General features: G+C 52.2%; 1 protein-coding gene across 3 annotated transcripts in view; it reads right to left on the bottom strand.

The window, feature by feature from the left end:
• KNDC1 (kinase non-catalytic C-lobe domain containing 1) overlaps positions 1 to 16,319 on the bottom strand; it is a 63,678-nt gene that overhangs the window by 30,121 nt on the left and 17,238 nt on the right. For all 3 annotated transcript variants that reach the window (XM_019793474.2, XM_034663513.1, XM_034663514.1), the window contains exons 4-10: positions 14,233 to 14,379; positions 13,725 to 13,842; positions 11,956 to 12,602; positions 9,625 to 9,739; positions 8,679 to 8,750; positions 8,528 to 8,589; positions 1,332 to 1,490 (exon numbers count right to left, since the gene is read on the bottom strand). In XM_019793474.2, coding sequence (XP_019649033.2) covers positions 1,332 to 1,490; positions 8,528 to 8,589; positions 8,679 to 8,750; positions 9,625 to 9,739; positions 11,956 to 12,602; positions 13,725 to 13,842; positions 14,233 to 14,379 — 1,320 coding nt within the window. The remainder of the gene's footprint in view (positions 1 to 1,331; positions 1,491 to 8,527; positions 8,590 to 8,678; positions 8,751 to 9,624; positions 9,740 to 11,955; positions 12,603 to 13,724; positions 13,843 to 14,232; positions 14,380 to 16,319) is intronic.

Genomic DNA, 16,319 nt, shown 5'->3' with positions numbered 1-16,319 from the left:
GCTTAAATGGGTTTGAAGCCTGTGGTCTGCCACTCCTCCACGCCCTCAGTAAGGTTGTTCATTTGATGGCTCTGGGGTGAGGGGTGGACCCTCAAAAACGCAGCTGACCCCTGCGAACGGACCCTCTGCAAGCTCAGACATTCTGGTATTTGGGGACAGAATGTCACTGACGAGAATTTCTATTTTTCCTTTGGGGTTATGGATGATACTGAATGTGAAGATAAAGATTCTTTCCTTAAGCTCCCCCGCCCCCACCACACGGACACCCATATCATTTCCTAACTGCTGGCGAGAACCCCAAAAAGCTCTTGGCAGAGCACGACCCCATCCAAGCTGTGCACAGAGGCTGCCCTGCCCAGCACGGCTTGGGGTGCTGGAAGTCCAGGGACGGCCCAGACCCCTTGGGGTTCCTGTCTGGAAAAGGTCAGTTTGCCAACACCGGGCAGAGTGCGACCTCCCCGCCTTAGAGCATTTACTATCAAAGGTCATGACTGTGAACCCTTCCTCTGCCCTTGAGGTGTCTGTGTCTCTTACAACCCAGGACTGTACGTGATCCCCTGAACCTCGATCTTCAGGAAGGACGGGGCCCCAGGCTCCCAGTGTCTGTGGGATGGCAGACACGGCCACTTCCCTCCTAAATCCTTCATTCTCCCTGAAAACACACAGCCACCTCTGTGCAATGTACTGGAGTGGAGCGAAGCTCCTTCCCTGCCATCTGTCCATCTGTCCATCCGTCTGTAGCTACAGAGTAACCTGTTCCAGCATTGTAGCTGGTCTGCTGTTTATCTTTGACACGAGCGCCCATCCTTACTTGGCTGAGCAGGCCCGGAGGCCCAGAGCCGTTAAGCAACCTGCTGGAGGCAGTCAGGGGCAGAGAAGGCCGCACAGGGCTTCTCTCTCCAGGAGGTGGCCTTCCCGTGGCCTCTTGATCACTGAAAAACTCGTGGGATGTCCCCTGCACTCGTCCAGCTCCTGCCGGCAGATGGGGACACTCCTGGGAGGGTCAGGGAAGGGGAGGCTGAGAGGACCCTCAGAGGAGGTGAGGGAAGTTGGGTCCTTGGGGGAGAACTCTGCTCCCTGCTTGCAGGGCAAACGGGCATGGGTTAGGCTGGCCCCGGGACATCCCCTGCCCACTCTGGCTGGGCGAGTGCACTAGAGACAACCGGGTGGTCTGGGAGGGGCATGCCGGGGTAGTGAGCGGCAGACACTGTCAACCACCTGTCCGCAACGAAACCCGTGGCCCTCCCTATCCAACGCCCACTTTTCCTGGAAACAGGAACTTGGGTGCTCTGTTGGCCACTGCCCAGGGGTCCCTACTGCAGCGTGGTTACCTTGATGGCCTCAGCTGTGCACGGCCGCTCCTGGGCACTGCGTCTGGCCATGTCCAAGAGGAGGGTCTTGAGCCTGCGCGGGAGGGCCAGCTTGTGGTCTCGGGGGATGCTGAACTTGGCTGCTGTCCACAGGACTGCAGCCACACAGTACACGGAGGCCTGGGTGGAGAAAAGTGCAGCCCTGCTCAGCAGCACCTCCCTACCAGGGCTCCCCCAAGGGCACCCTGGGCGCTAGCAGGAGAGCCGCTCCTGTCAGGAGCCCCGCTGCGCAACTCCTTGGAGCTTGGCGGCCCCAGCCAGACCCCGGGTCAGATCCCCCAGGGGCCTGGCCTGGGGACCTGCATGTTTACGAATACCCACGGGTCTTCACGCTCAAGTGTGAACAGCCACGACTTGAGGCCTCAGCAGGGACCCTCCCACTTTCAAGGTCCTCAGGCAGGTGGAGGCCACAACTCGGGGGTCTGAGGCCAGGGGCCCCTGGAACCAGTGGCGTGCTGCTAAATGGTGGACCACAGGCTTCAGAACAGCAGTACCCGCCTCGACATACGTATCCATTTCTTCTAAATGTCCTCGGTGCAAAGGGCAGGTGGCCCACAGTGTAGAAATAAGGAAAGGTGAGCACTCCTGTTTTGTAAGTTCCAGAGAGCCAAGGGATCGTTCCCGGATGTGCTTGCGGACTTTACCCAGCTCTTGTATCCGAAATCCACCTGCAAGGGACAAGTCTGCTGGTTGATGTTTTCATTTAACTCGACAGGCGAGATGGAAGCAGAATGTGGAAGGCTCTGGTCGGAGCTTCGCTGCAGTAAGCGGGTCGGCTCTCCGCCACCGCCACAGCGGCTGAAGGTCGCGGTCGCTCTACAGACACGGCTGCTGAAGGTTACAGGTCAGCTCTACAGACATGGCTGAAGGTCGCGGGTCAGCTCTACAGACACGGCACACTTCTGCGTTCAGTCACACCGTGAACATTTCCTCCATCACTTCGTGAGGTCGACACAACTGAAAACCACAAGCCAAGCCCTGGTTTCTGCGTGTGCACATCTCCACGGTGTGAATACTCTCACATGGCCAACGTCAAGCTGCCAAGATGGTGTGGCCACATCGGGGAGGGGAGAGTGATGAGCGGTGCCCCTCCTGGAGCGCTCCCACCAGCCAGGAGCATAGATCACCGTGCAGGACACTCACATAACGAGGAAATTATTAGCTGTAGATATTGACTTTTTAAAAAATTTAACCCTTTATTTTGAGATTTTGAGATACAGATTCACATAGTTTTAAGAAATAATACAAAGAGATCTCGCGTGCTGTGTACCCAGTTCCCCACAATAATAACATCCTGCAAAACTGTAGGGCAGCATCCCAACCCGGATGCCGGACTGATACCATCACGACCCAGAACGTTTCCATCATCAGGATGTGTCCAGTTGCCCTAAGCCACGTTCCTAACCCTGGCAACTAGGAATTTGTCGTCCGCTTCTATGGTTGTGCTATTTCATGTAAATGGAATGATACGGTATGTGGCTTGTTGGGATTGGCATTTTGCTGTCAGCACAATTACGTGGAGATGCATCCAGGTTGGGCCTTATCCACACTCCATTTCTTTTACTTCTCAGTAGCATTCCATGGTGTGGACGGACCCCCTGCCTGTTTAACCACTCACATATCTGGGTTGTGTCCCATTTGGGGCTGTCTGAATGCAGCTACTGTAATCATTCACGTGCAGGATTTTGTGCAGATGTCAAGTCTCATTTCTCTGCGACGAACACCTGGGAATGCGGTTTTTCCGGGACAAACACCTGGGAATAAGGTTTCTGGGCTTTAGGGCAGTTACATGTTGAATTTCTGATGAAACTGCCAAACGGGCCGCACCCTTTCGCTTGCCCGCCAGCAGTGACCAGGGGCTCCTGTTGTTCCACATCCTTGCTGGCATCTGGCGTGGGCAGTGCTGGGCTTTAGCCATTCTCATCCCAAGTGCCACATGACGTCGGACAGCTTTCATATGCTCGTTTACCATGCAACATCGTTGGCGAGGGTCTGTGCCGATCTTTTGCCCCCTTTTTTAACTGGGCTGGTTTTTAAATTAATTTGGTTGTTTACTGTTGACTTTTAAGAGCTCTTTGGATATTTGGGACATAGGTGCTTTATCAGATGTGTTTTGCAAATATTTTCTGCCAGACCGTGGCCAGTCTTTTCGCTCTCTTAAAGTATCTTGCAGAGCGAAGTCTGAGGTGGTCATGAAGTCTAACATCGACTTTCTCTTTCATGGACTGTGCTTTTGTGTTGTGCCCAGGAGTCACTGTCAGAGTCCTCCTAGGGGCTTTATGGTTTGCATTTTACATTTAGGTCTATGATCCATTCTGAGTTAATGTTTATGAAAAGTGCAAGGTCTTTGGTAAGATTCTTTTTGTTTTTGTTTTGTGTGGACGTCCAGTTGTTCCAGCACTATTTATTGAAAACTGTCCTTTCTGCACTGACTTGCCTTTGCTGTTCAGACCAGTTGACCATATTTCTGCGTCTACTTCTGAGCTCTCTGTTCTGTTCCATGTATTTGTCTTTTGCCAACAACACAGCCTCAGTTACTATTGCTTTACAGTTAGTTTTAAAATCAGGCGGTGTCAGTCTTCTGATTTTGTTCTTCTTCAATACTGTGTTGGCTATTCTGGGTCTTTTGTCTTTCCACACATATGTTAAAATCAAATTGCTGATATCCATGAGTAACTTGCTGTGATTCTGATTGGATTGCATTTAATCTATACATCGAATTGGGAAGAACTGATAACAGTATTGAATCCTCCTAGTCATGAACATGGAATATCTCTCAATTTATTTAGATTTTTTTCATCAGAGTTTAGTAGTTTCCCTTACAGATCTTACACGTATTTTGTTAGATTTACATGTAAGTAATTTTTTGGTGTGAATGTAAATTGCATTGTATTTTTAACTCCAAATGTCAATTGTGCACTGTTGGTAAACAGTAAAGCAACTGACTTTTTGCACATTAACCTGCTATCCTGGAATCTTGCTGTAATTGTTTATTAGTTCCAGAAGATTTTTGTTGATTCTTTGGGATTTTCTACATGGTCAATCATGTCACTTGTGAACGGAGACAGTTTTATTTCTTCCTTCTCAATCTGTACACATTTTCCTTTCTTTTCTTGTCTTATTCCATTAGCTAGGACTTCCAGTACGATGCTGAGTAGGAGTGGTGAGAGCGACATTCTTGAGTTTTTCCCAATCTTAGAAGGAAAGCCTCTAGTTTCTTGCCATTAATTATGTGAACTGTAGGTTTTAGTAGATATTCTTTATCAAGTTGAGGAAGTTCCCCTGCATTCCTAGGTTGCTGAGAGCTTGTATCCTGAATGTGTGGCAGATTTTGTCAATCACTTAGCATCTATCGACATAAACACGATCTGTCTTCCTTAGCCTGTTGATGTGATGTACTAGGTTAATTGCTTTCCCATTGTTGAGTCAGCCTTGCATACGTGGAATAAATCCCACTTGGTCAGTTTTAAATTTTGATTAAGTTCATTTTGTGGAGAAATTTATGGACACTGCTTTTGGTGTCAAGTCTAAGAACTCTTTGGCCATTTATCCCAGAGATTTTGTTTGATTTCTTTCATCAGCATCTTGTCATTTTTAGCGCGTAAGTCCTGTGCATGCTTGGTTAGATTTGCATGTAAAGTATTTCATTGTTTTTGAATCACTGTACATTTACATTAAGTTTACATTTTATATTTTAATTTAATCTATATTTATATTTATTTTTAAATTTTTTCTTCAGCTAAGACAGCAGAAGAAATGACTTATTGTACATGTTACATTCAGCCACAGCTGAGAACAGCATTAGTCCTGAAACTCACAGGTCTAGGGCAAAGGACCAAAAGGGACTGTTTTGGTATGAACGAAGTGGGTCTCTCAAAAGTGGTCGTTGTGATCAGATGGCGATGGGTGTTTTAGATCCACTGAAACAACTTCTAGAAAGTAGGTGTGTTGTCCAACTATCTGTACCGCCGTCCCTGGCCTCTGGCTTTCTTTGTTGCTGCTCCTGTGGCTTCGTGGGCGCACAGGTGAGCCCTTTACTTGGACTTCTGCCTTACCTTTCTTCTTTTTCACTTCAGCCAGTGCATTCGCTTCTTCCTTCACTTGGTTTGTGGCCTGGAGGTTTCCAAAATGGTGCTAATGCTGACAGCAAATGCACTTATTTTTTTTTTTTTGCACTGTATTTTAAATTTTGGTGTCTGCATGTTCATTGCTAATATACAGAAATACAGTTGATTTTCAAATGTTTATCTTATATCCTGTGACCTTTCAGAACTCATTTATTAATCCTATGGGCTTCCTTGGAATTTTCCATATAGACAGTTATGTCTTCAGCAAATAATATTATTTCTTCTCCCTGCTCTTTATGCTTCTTACTTGCTTTTTTGTTGTTGTTGCGTTATTGTAGAGGCTGGAACTTCCAGCACTATGTTGACTAGAAGTAGTGACAGTGCACATCCTTGTGTTGTTCCCAATCTTGGGGGAAAGCATTTAGTCTTTCCCTGTTAAGTACGATGTTAGTTATAGGGGGTGTGTGTGTGTTTGTAGATGCTCTTTATTAAGCCGAGGAAGTTTCTTTTATTTGTATTTTTCTGAATTTTTTTTTATTATGAAGGGGTGTTGAATTTTGCCAAATGGTTTTTCTGCATCAATTGATGTGATTATGGGATTTTTCTTTTTTAGCTGGTTAATATGTTGGACTAATTGATTTTCAAATACTAAACCAGCCTTGTATCCTTAGAATAACTTCCACTATGTCACGGTGCATAGTTTTTAGATATTGCTGGATTCTATTTGCATATTTTGTTAAGGATTTTTGCATTTATATTCATGAGGGATGTTGGTATATATATGCCTCTATCATCTATCTATCTATCTATCTATCTACATTGACAGTATATATATATTGGCTTAATAGAATAGACTGGGAAGTGTCCTCTCCTCTTCAATCTTCTGTAGACGTGGTGGTACTGTTTCTTTAAACATCGAGTAGAACTCTCCGGTGAAAGTCTGGACCAAGAGATTCATTTTTTTAGAGTTTTAAAATTACAAATTCAATTTCCTCAATAATCAAGGGCTATTCAAAGGTCTATTTCATATTAGGTGAGTTGTGGTAGTTTATGTTTTCTGAAGAACTGGTCCACTTCATCTAAGTTGTCAGATTTATGTGTGTAGAGTTGTCTGTGGCATTCCACTATTCTTTTGTTATCTAAACAGTTTGTAGGGATGTCCCCTGTGTCATCCCTGATATTGGTAATTTGTATCTTTTCTTCCTTCCTTCCTTCCTTTCTGTTTTGTCAGTTTTGCTGGAAGTTTTAAAATTTTATTGTTCTTTTTCAAGAACCAGCTCTTTACAGTTTTTCTCTATTGTTATTCCATTTTCATTGCTTTCTGCTCTTGTCTTCATTACTTCCTTCCTTCTGCTTTGGGTCTACGTTGCTCTCTTTTTGTAGGTTCTTGAGGTGGTAGCTTAGATTACTGAGTTGAACTTTTACCTCTTTTCTCATATAGGCATTTAGTGCTATGAATTTCCCTCTTAGCCCTGCTTTGGCTGTGTCCCACAGTGTCAACATTGGCATCTGTTGTCTTTTTTTCATTTGGTTTGAAATCTTCCTGGCTCTTGGTATGGCAAGTGGTTTTTGGTTAAAACCTGGACATTTTCATGTTGTAAGACTCTTGATCTTAGTTAACCTTTTTTACCTGGCTTTTTCTGACAGCACAGTCAGGAAGAGGGGTACCCTCTCGTTATTGCCGGGGCAGGGGCAGAGTTCAGGTTCCGTATTTGGCTCCAACTGACACCTGAGAAGAGGGCTCCTCCTCACTGCTGGACGGGGGTGGGAGACCGGATCCCCATTGGGCCTCCAGTGTGATGCTGCTGGCTGGGTGGGGTAGGAGTGCATCCTTTCTGCTCTTTACCTGCCTGCATTCCCAGCATGAGGTTGGGGTGGCCTTGTTGCTGCTGGGTGTTGGTGAGAGTCCCAGCTCTCCATGAGGCCTCCTCCAACACCACCTGGCTGGGAGGGGCATTTGCTCCTGCTGGGGGGGGGCACAGTGGGGGTCCAGGCTCCCCACGTGGTCCCCACGGCCTTATGGGCAGGATGCTCATTATAGGCTGGTGGGCGTACTCAGTCTTCTCTGGCACCACGGCTGGGGTCTTTGCTGGCTTGGGTGAGCTCACCCCTTCCCTTGCCACGTCCTCTGGCTTAAGAGTGTGGCTAATGTCCCTGTGTATGAGGCAGAGAGAGGAAGCAGGGTCCTCACTACTGTGCCTTCCTCAGGCCTGAGGCCCTGGCCAGGCTGCCCTCTGCTCTTTACCTTTCAGACTTCTCATTCTTCTTTTAGGGGTGTGGGTGGGGTTTCTAGATGGACGCTGGGCAAGTAGGGAAGTGGAGTTCCACCTTGGTTTGGAATATAATTTACCTAATTTTAAGCTTGTACATTTGATTTTTTGTTTTATTTTATTATTATTTTTTGAAGTAAGCTCTATGCCCAATGTGGGGCTTGAACTCATGACCCTGAGATCAAGAATTGCATGCTCAAGGGGCACCTGGGTGGCACAGCAGTTAAGCATCTGCCTTCAGCTCATGGCATGCTCCCGGCGTTCTGGGATCGAACCCCACATCAGGCTCCTCCGCTATGAGCCTGCTTCTTCCTCTCCCACTCCCCCTGCTTGTGTTTCCTCCCTCTCTTGCTGGCTGTCTCTATCTCTGTTGAATAAATAAATAAAATCTTTAAAAAAAAAAAGAATTGCATGCTCTACTGACTGAGACAGCTAGGTGCCCCATAAGTTTGTACAATTTAATTTTTAATAATGGTTCTGCTTAACAAGTGCCTTGTAAATATTCCTGAAAGTTCAGCCCTGGGCTCTCTCAAGCCAGCACATACTGCTCAGAGTTGTCCATGCAGAAGTCCTGCCCATCTCAGGATGATACCACTAGAGCCATGCCCCTGCCGGCACCTGCTAGGCGGACGCTGCAGAGGCCGAGAGAGCCAGAGCTCTGGATGTGACCACTGTGCTGGGGGGGGGCGCCCTGCCTCCCCCGTGCCCCGGTGCTGGTCCCGTGCCTCTTCCCCCGCCCCCAGGCTCTCTGGGCAGAAGGGGGGCACCACTGGGGATGTGGGGCAGGAAGCTGCAGGAAGGGACATCAGGGCCCGGTTACCTTCTCAGTCACCAGTTCTTGCTCTGCGACCTCAGGAGCCAGAAAGAATGTGTCATAAGCGCCTAAGGGAGAAAAGCCCAAGTTCTGAGTTCTCTTTTCAGCCTTGGGTGTCGGTGGAGCACAACTCCTGAGGGCGACCCCGTGTACGCACCATCGGCAGGGGGTGGGCTGAAGAGCACGGCCCCATCCTCGGCCACCAGCACGGAGTCCAGGCACAGGTAGGCTGCAAGAGAAGGTGAGGGTCAGGGCAGCCGGACTCACTGTGGGGACTACGTTCTCCCTGAAAACCTGCAGAAGCGTGCTCAGGGTGGGGCAGCCCCTCCCAACCCACCCCGAGGGAGCACAAGCCAGGGGCCAGGGGCTAGTCGGCTGCTTCTCCGTCTCAGAGGCCCTGGCCCACGACCAGGTGGACAGGGCATGGGGGGGCCCTCTGCGACACCCCTCCTGCCCGCCAGAGCTGCCTCATGGCCGCTCCTCACACATCAAGCTGGAAATGGAAAGGAGATGAAGGAAGGGGAAGCGGCATGGAGGATCACGGCCAGCACCGAGCACTGCCCCTCTGAGGGGTCCTGGAGGAGGCTGCACCCCACAGGCCTGTGGGTCACAGGACTGGGGGGCAGCCAGATGGCAGCATTTCTCCTCATTGTCCCTCCCCAGGATGTGCTCACATCAAGGGTTGTGGGCCTGTCACTCTGTCCAGGAGGATGAGCTTTGGAGAGCTGCAAACTCTAAAACTCTCTCCAGTGTCTAAAATTCCCTCCTCCCCCGGCCGCTTTTGCCTCCTTGGTGACAATGTCACCCCTTTGAGGGGATGTGGGCCAACCACACAGCTCCCACTTCACTCTATGGCAGGGTTGTCTCCCCCAAGGCCCACATCCCAAGCATCTGCCCGCTGATGCCTCGGGACCCCTCTGGTCCCGAGACCAGACCAGACACCTCCAGGGCACCATGGGCTCACAGTGGGGACACAGCCACCTGGCCCCAGGCTGTCCCCATGGCCCACATGTGCCTGATGGAGGCCACATGCTGCTCTTGGTCCTGGCCCTGGAACACATTGGGGGGCAGGCTGAACATGGAACCGCAGGGCAAAGTATCACCTGGGTGTTCGCTGTGAGTGCGCAGAGCAGTGAGACACGCGTGGGACAGAGCCCAGAGCTCATACTCCTTGAAGGGCCGGCCCAGCTGGCACAGGAGCTCTTGCAGGGAGACGCCCTGGGGGAGGGAGAAGTCACATCTCAGTGAGAATGGTCCTTGGGGTCAGCTCGGGCTGCGCCCATTGGGAAGGTGACAGGGCGGGAACCACTTCAAATAAGGGTGGGATGTGTCCCACACGGCGCGCTCCTGACGACGTAGGCTGGCAAAGTCCCCACGTGGATACAACTGGGGCTGGGAGGCTGTGAAGGGAACAGAACCCAGTGCACCTGGTGGGAATGTGGGGACAACAGGGTGGAGGCTCCTCAGGGATTCAACAGAGAATCACCATATGACCAGGAAATCCCAGCTCTGGGCGCGCACCCCCGAGGACTGAAAGCAGGGCCTCGAACGGTTGTTTGCAGCCCCGTGTTCACAGCAGCCTGATTCCCAGCAGACAACAGCTGGAAGGTGCCCCGGTGTCCAGCAGGGACGAAGGGATGAAGGGACGTGTGTCTCTCCGCCCTGAGAGGAGGGACAGGCTGGCACCTGTTTCCACGTGGAGGAGCCCCGAGCGCCTGATGCCGAGTGAAAGCCAGACACGGAAGGACCAGGACTGTGCGCCGTCACCTCCGTGAGGTCCCTGGAGCCACCACGTTCACAGAGACAGAGAGGAGACGGTGGGCACCAGGGGCGGGGGAGGGGGTGGGGACGGCTTTAGTGGGGGGGGATGAGCGAGTCCTGGGGACGGAGGGTGGGGCTGGCTGCACAGCACGGTGAATGTGCTGGACGCCGCGGAGCTGATGGGGGACATGGCACATTTTTTAATGTAAATTTTAACTGGGGGACATGGCACATCTTACGTGATGTGTATTTTACTCTACCCGCCCCCCCGAAATTTCCCGGAGTCAGAAGATCGCGCTCAGCTGGAAGGTAGTTCTCCACTTTGAGGCCACGGCAAGAGCCAGGACCACAGCCACCACACTTGGGACAGACAAGCGCACGCTTTAGGGAAGCTTCCCGAGGAGTGTCCCCACCCTTGACCCCCTCCATGCCTGGGGTGCAGCTGCCTTGGTCTTTCTAGCTTGTTGCCACATTTCTGCAAGCCTGGCTGGCAGCCCGTCCTGGCGGCCCGGGCCTCCCCAAGCTTCCTGCTACGTGTGGGGATGGAGCAGCTTGCTCTGAAACCGCGACATGCTCTGCAGCAGATCTGGGGGCCCTGACGCACAACAGGCCGTGCGTGGGGTGGGGGCAAGGTCTGGGTGGGCCCTGGTCCCATGAGGCCTCTGTGGTAGGGGAGCCTAGTGGTTAAGTAGCTGGGCTCCTGGTCAGCTCTGCCCCTCAGTGGCTGCCCACCCACCAACAGAGCTCATGGCCACTTCATGCCTCAGTTTACCCATCTGGAAAGTGGACTGTCATGAGGCTGTTGGTCATGGGAAGGTGAGCCCAGTCCAGGGCTGGGGTGTGTGAGGTTTTCCTGCCTCAGTGACTGGGAGCTCTCTACACACAAGCCAGTGTGGATCCAGGAGGCCAGTGGAGACCACGTGAGTTGAGGCGTGGACACACGTGTATGCACTGGGATCTTCAGGACAGACATTTGTTCTAAAGTAACTAGAGTTTTGTGGCTCCAGGTGGCACAGTCAGTCAAGCATCAGACTCCTGATTTTGGCTCAGGTCATGATCTCGGGGTCATGAGATGAGCCCTGTATCGGGCTCAGTGGGGAGTAGGTCCCACGTCCAGCGTGAAGCCCAATGCGGAGACTGAACTCGATCCTGAGACCAAGACCTGAGCTCAGATCAAGAGTTGGGAGCTCAACCAACCCAGGCACCCAGCTCCTGACTTTTAACATAATCCACAGAAGACGCCGCTGCAGCCCCTGAGCGCCCAGGCTGGGGAACAGAGCCGCAGAGGCAACCGTGTTGGCCTGGGGCTGCTGGGCCTCCTCCTGGAAAGGCTGCTCCCTGAACGCATGGTTTGGCAAGAGCATTAACCCCAAAGCCAGGGTGGGCCTCCTTCAATGAACGCGTGGGTGCTACATGCTGGGTGAGGCTGCGGAGGCCTGGGGCGTGGGGATGCTCTCTGGGACGCCCCAGCTCCAGGGAGGCTGCAGGAGAGGCTCCGGCCTGGGGCAACAGCAGCTGTATTCACAGCTTCCTTCAAAAACAGGCCGCTTGCGTAAAACTTGTAAAATACTGAGCAGGAGTGAAGGCTGAGACTGAGTGTGAGACCACGGACAGGAGCGTGCATGCGCGTGCAGGCCCCCTGGCCAGGCAGGATGGGAACCGCTGTCACCCACCTGCTCTGCTGCTGTGCGAGCCGGCTCCCCAGCTCCGTCCGGAGTCCTCTCAGCAGCCCTGGAAGTCCTGGGCTCTCGGCCTGCATCTCCGGGCTCCTCGCAACAGGGTGGGGCGCTTTCCTCCACAGGGCTCCGGCCCAGCGCCCCAGATACCCTGTCCCCACTTCGGCTGGTGTCTCCAGGTCCTCCCTGCTGGAGCTCGGACTCCCGCTCCAGCCACAATCTGGACTTGGGCTGTGACTTGTAGCTGGAAAGGCCATTTTTCCCATCTAGAAAGGCCTTCCTAGGGTCTGGAGGGAAGACTTCGGACGTGGGCAGCTGGTTTTTGGTGGGGGTCAGTGTCAGGCAGACGGCCTCAGGGCCGTCGGGCAGGAGCCTGGCGAACGTCTGCACCTTTCTCAGGCGGCTCCTCTCCAGGTCACCCAGGGGGTGCTGAGCGTCCAGGATGAGGCTGGTCAGCCGCTCTCCGTTTCTCACGGGGGCTGACAGTAGGGGCTTGGAGGGCAGGGCAGCAAGCTGCTCTGGGCTGCCATGGGCTTCACGGGCAGGGCGCTGGGGCAGGCCCTCCAGGTCCGTGGCGCGGCCCCCGGGCTGCTTCCTGGGCCCCCCGCTTCCTGCAGCAGGCCTCCAGGCGCTCTCGTTGACATCTGGGCAAAAGCAAGGTGATTGCTGCAGGGGCGGCGGCTGGGGACCTGAGCCCAGGGCGCGCATCCCCAGCGACCCTACCCGTCGCCAGAGGGCATATGGGCGCCTCTCCCGCACTCTGGGGTCCCCTACTCCTCCCGTCAGTACGGGCCCAGAACAATCTTTGCCTGCCTCCCTTATCACATAACCGGCTGATTCTAACTCTTGGGGCTCCAAAGGCCCCTAGGCCCCTCTGCAGCCTGCACGGCCCCTCAGGGTCTTCCGAAGGTCATCTGGGCAGCTCGTCCAAAGAGCCTTTGCTTTCTAGTACAATTACACGAATGATGTCCTCGAAGGAAAACTCTGTGTCTGGCTGCAGCCGCCCCACCCCACCTGCCCCATCCTGGCACACAATCTCCCACACAGCCGTCTGTGGTCTCTGTGTAGACCGCTCTAGAGATACACGGCCCTTCCTTGTGGCCTGCAGCCCCTCCCGTGGTGACTGCTCTCTGCCGCACGTGGGAGCCGAGCCTCAAGCCTGCGGTCTCCGTGCAGGCCGCCCCTGAGGCTCTCCAGGCCCCTTGCTGCAGGCATAGGGCAGACCCTGGCATTTGTTCAAAACGTGACGTGAGACCACGTCGGAGTCCCACGTGAGCCGGGAAAAGCCCAGATGCTTCAGTAACTGCTTCTCCAGCAGAGAAGGAACAGGCCTGCCAGACACTGCGTGGTGTCGGCAAACGGAAATGAGCTGTGCCACGTCCCCGTGTCCACATACCGACCTGCGCACAGCACAGGACAGAGACGAGAGGTCTACGGCTGCTCACTTCTCAACATGCCCTCGGTTTTCACCCCTAGGGGCACACGTGTCTGCAAAGCGTGTGCAAGGTGACTGAGAGTGAGGGTGAGCGTGTCAGTGTGAGCACGGCTACACAATGGGTTTGAATGTGCGCAGTGTGCATGTGTGTGGATAAGCACGCACGTGCACAAGTACGTGTGTATGACTGCACTTTCACGTATGTTTCTGTGACTGTGAGCAAGTGAGCGTGAACGTGCGTGCGTCTGATCTGTGCTGAGGTCTGTGCACATTCACATGCACATGTGAGTGGGTGCGTGACTATCTGTGTGCATGTGTGTGCACTGCTTACCTTGAAATGCTCCAAAGGACTCAATGGACAGCACCCTCCTCCCGATGGCCGAGAGGCTCCGGCACAGGCGGCAGGAGGACGCGAAGAGCATCTTCTCTTCACACAACGCTATGATGCTCTGCAGACACGCGTGTGAGCAGCTCAGACGGGAAAGCTCACCACGGAGGAAGCCCTGCCCTCCGAGCCCACCCCCCTCCATGTCTATTTTCTGGCATAAAAAAGCAACGTATCCTGTGATTACAGAAAACCAGGCGATTCTGTTCAGCCCATAAGAATTATAAGCCAAACCTTTTCATAATAATAACATATAATAAAAGATCAAGTTCTTATTTAAGCAAAATGCAATGCCACCAAATCCCAGGTGAAGAAGAGCCCGTGCGACCGAGGGGAGAGGTGGGGGGGGCAGGAGGGCCCTGTGTGTGTGTGTGTGCATGCACGTGTGTGCGTGCGCCCGGGGCATCGGGGCCGTGGGAGGGTCTCAGGTCTTCGCCTAGGGGTGACTTTGTACCTCGAGGTCGGGCCGGTCCCTGGGGTCTTCTGCCTGCATCTGGCTCAGCAGCACCTCCAGGTCTTGGCTCAGCCTGGGCTCGGGCTCAGGCTCAGTCACGTACTCCAGGGCCGCCTTCAGCGTGGCCCCCAGAGAGTAGATGTGAGCCTGTGGGACCAAAAAGCCTGTCAGCGTCTGGAGCACGGCTTGTCCCCACACGGTCTCTGCTCCACTGGCCAGGAACACGTGTTTTTGGGGACACCCGCTCTTGACAGCCGGTGCCAGGATGGTCAAGGTGGCGCCTCCCCCCACTACGGTGACTGAGCGGACACTAAGGCAGGGGGCCCCATGCTTGTGGGTGTGGGGTCCGTGCTGGCCTCACTAAATTGACCAGTGCCCCCCAGCCCCCTGGCTTCCGGCTCACCCCAGCCCCAACCCAGGGTGTGCAGACACTAGGATCAGCACCTGTGATGGTGGCCGTGTCTCCCAAGGGCAGTCTTCTCCTTTTAACTCTGCATTTCTCTCGTTATGAGACTGGGCATCTGCTCATCGCTATTCACAGTTCTAACTTTGCCTCTTTATGCCCACTCATGGGCTTTGCAACTGCACCACGCTGTTTCCTGTGTGGGGCACACCCCTGGCATACTGGGGCTCTGACTGCAGGTCTGTGTGCCACACGTACGTTCTTTCCATTTGTTGCTGAGCTTTTGACATAGTTCATGCATCTTCTGACATTCAAACCTTCTCATGTTTAATTCGTGAAATCGACATTTTTTCTTTTGCTGCTTCTTGGGAGGAATTTCCTTACCTCAAGATGATAAAAACAGCTTTCTTTTGTTTCCTCCGATATTTTTATAATTTTTACACATCCAGCTCTAATCCATTTGAAATTTGTCAGCATACTGGCATGCTGTGGGGATCTGGGTTTGTTTCCCTGCTAGTGGAGTGCAAGCCCCGGCAGCATTTAGAGAACATTTCACCCTCTGGTGCTGCCCGTCCTGCTGGCTCTCCTGGGACCCTGGGTACCAGCTGGCCTCTCCCCCTCTGACGCTGGCCCACGTGTCTGTCCTGTCCAGACCGCGCTATTTTAATTACAGTAGCATCAGAGTGTATTTTCATATCCTGCAGACAGGATTGTCCCTTTTTTCCCCCTCAAAAAGTTGGATTATTTTCACATTGGTCAGGTTTTAAAAAACAAATAGAAGTTCTCCCATTCCCATTCACAAAACAAACCAAAAATGGTTGCAATTTTATTGTAATTCCATTGACATTGCAGAATTTGGGAGGGACCAACTTCTTACAAAATAAAATGCTTAGGATGTCAGCAAGATGGCCAACAGGATGTCCCCAGAGCCTGTCCCTCAAGAGCAAGTCAACCTCCGCCCATAGCCAAGAACAACTCTGTGCGGGCCGTGGGAGCCAGGGCCTCATGCCAAGGGACCTGGAGGGAGTTCTGCCCACCTATGTGTCAGGTAAGAGGCAGACATAGACTTCAGCTCTGGTGTGGACCCGACTGCTGAACTAGCCAGGAAAAAAAGAAAGGACTCAAATTAGTAGAATCAGACGTGAAAGAGGAGACATTACAAGTAACACCACAGAAATACACCGATCTTAAGAGACCAATAAGGACAACTGCACACCAACAAACTGATAATCTAGAAAACAATGGATAAATTCCTAGAAACATACAACCTATCAAGACTGAATCATGAAGAAACAGAAAATCTGAACAGACCATGAATAGTAAGGAGATTGAATCAGTAATAAAAGACCTTCCAACAAAGAAAAGCCCAGGACAAGATGGTTTCTCTGGCGAATTCTGCCAAACATTTAAAGAATTAATATCAATCCTTCTTAAATCCTTCCAGAAAATTGAAGAGGAGGGAACACTTGCAAACTCATTGTGTGAGGCCAGCATTACCCTGATACTAAAGTCAGGTAAGGAACCAAAAGAAAACTACAGAGCAATATCCCTGATGAACACAGATGTAAAAGTTCTCAACAAAACATTAGCAAACTGAATTCAACACCACATCAAAAAGATCATACACCACGGTCAAGTGGGATTTCTCCCTGGGACACAAGGGCAATCCAACATCTGTAAACCA

This window comes from Ailuropoda melanoleuca, chromosome 6 (assembly GCF_002007445.2).
Source record: "Ailuropoda melanoleuca isolate Jingjing chromosome 6, ASM200744v2, whole genome shotgun sequence".
Classification (NCBI taxonomy): Eukaryota; Metazoa; Chordata; class Mammalia; order Carnivora; family Ursidae; genus Ailuropoda; species Ailuropoda melanoleuca.
Note: the sequence above shows the minus strand (reverse complement) of the source record. Positions and strands in the feature narration are given on the sequence as shown.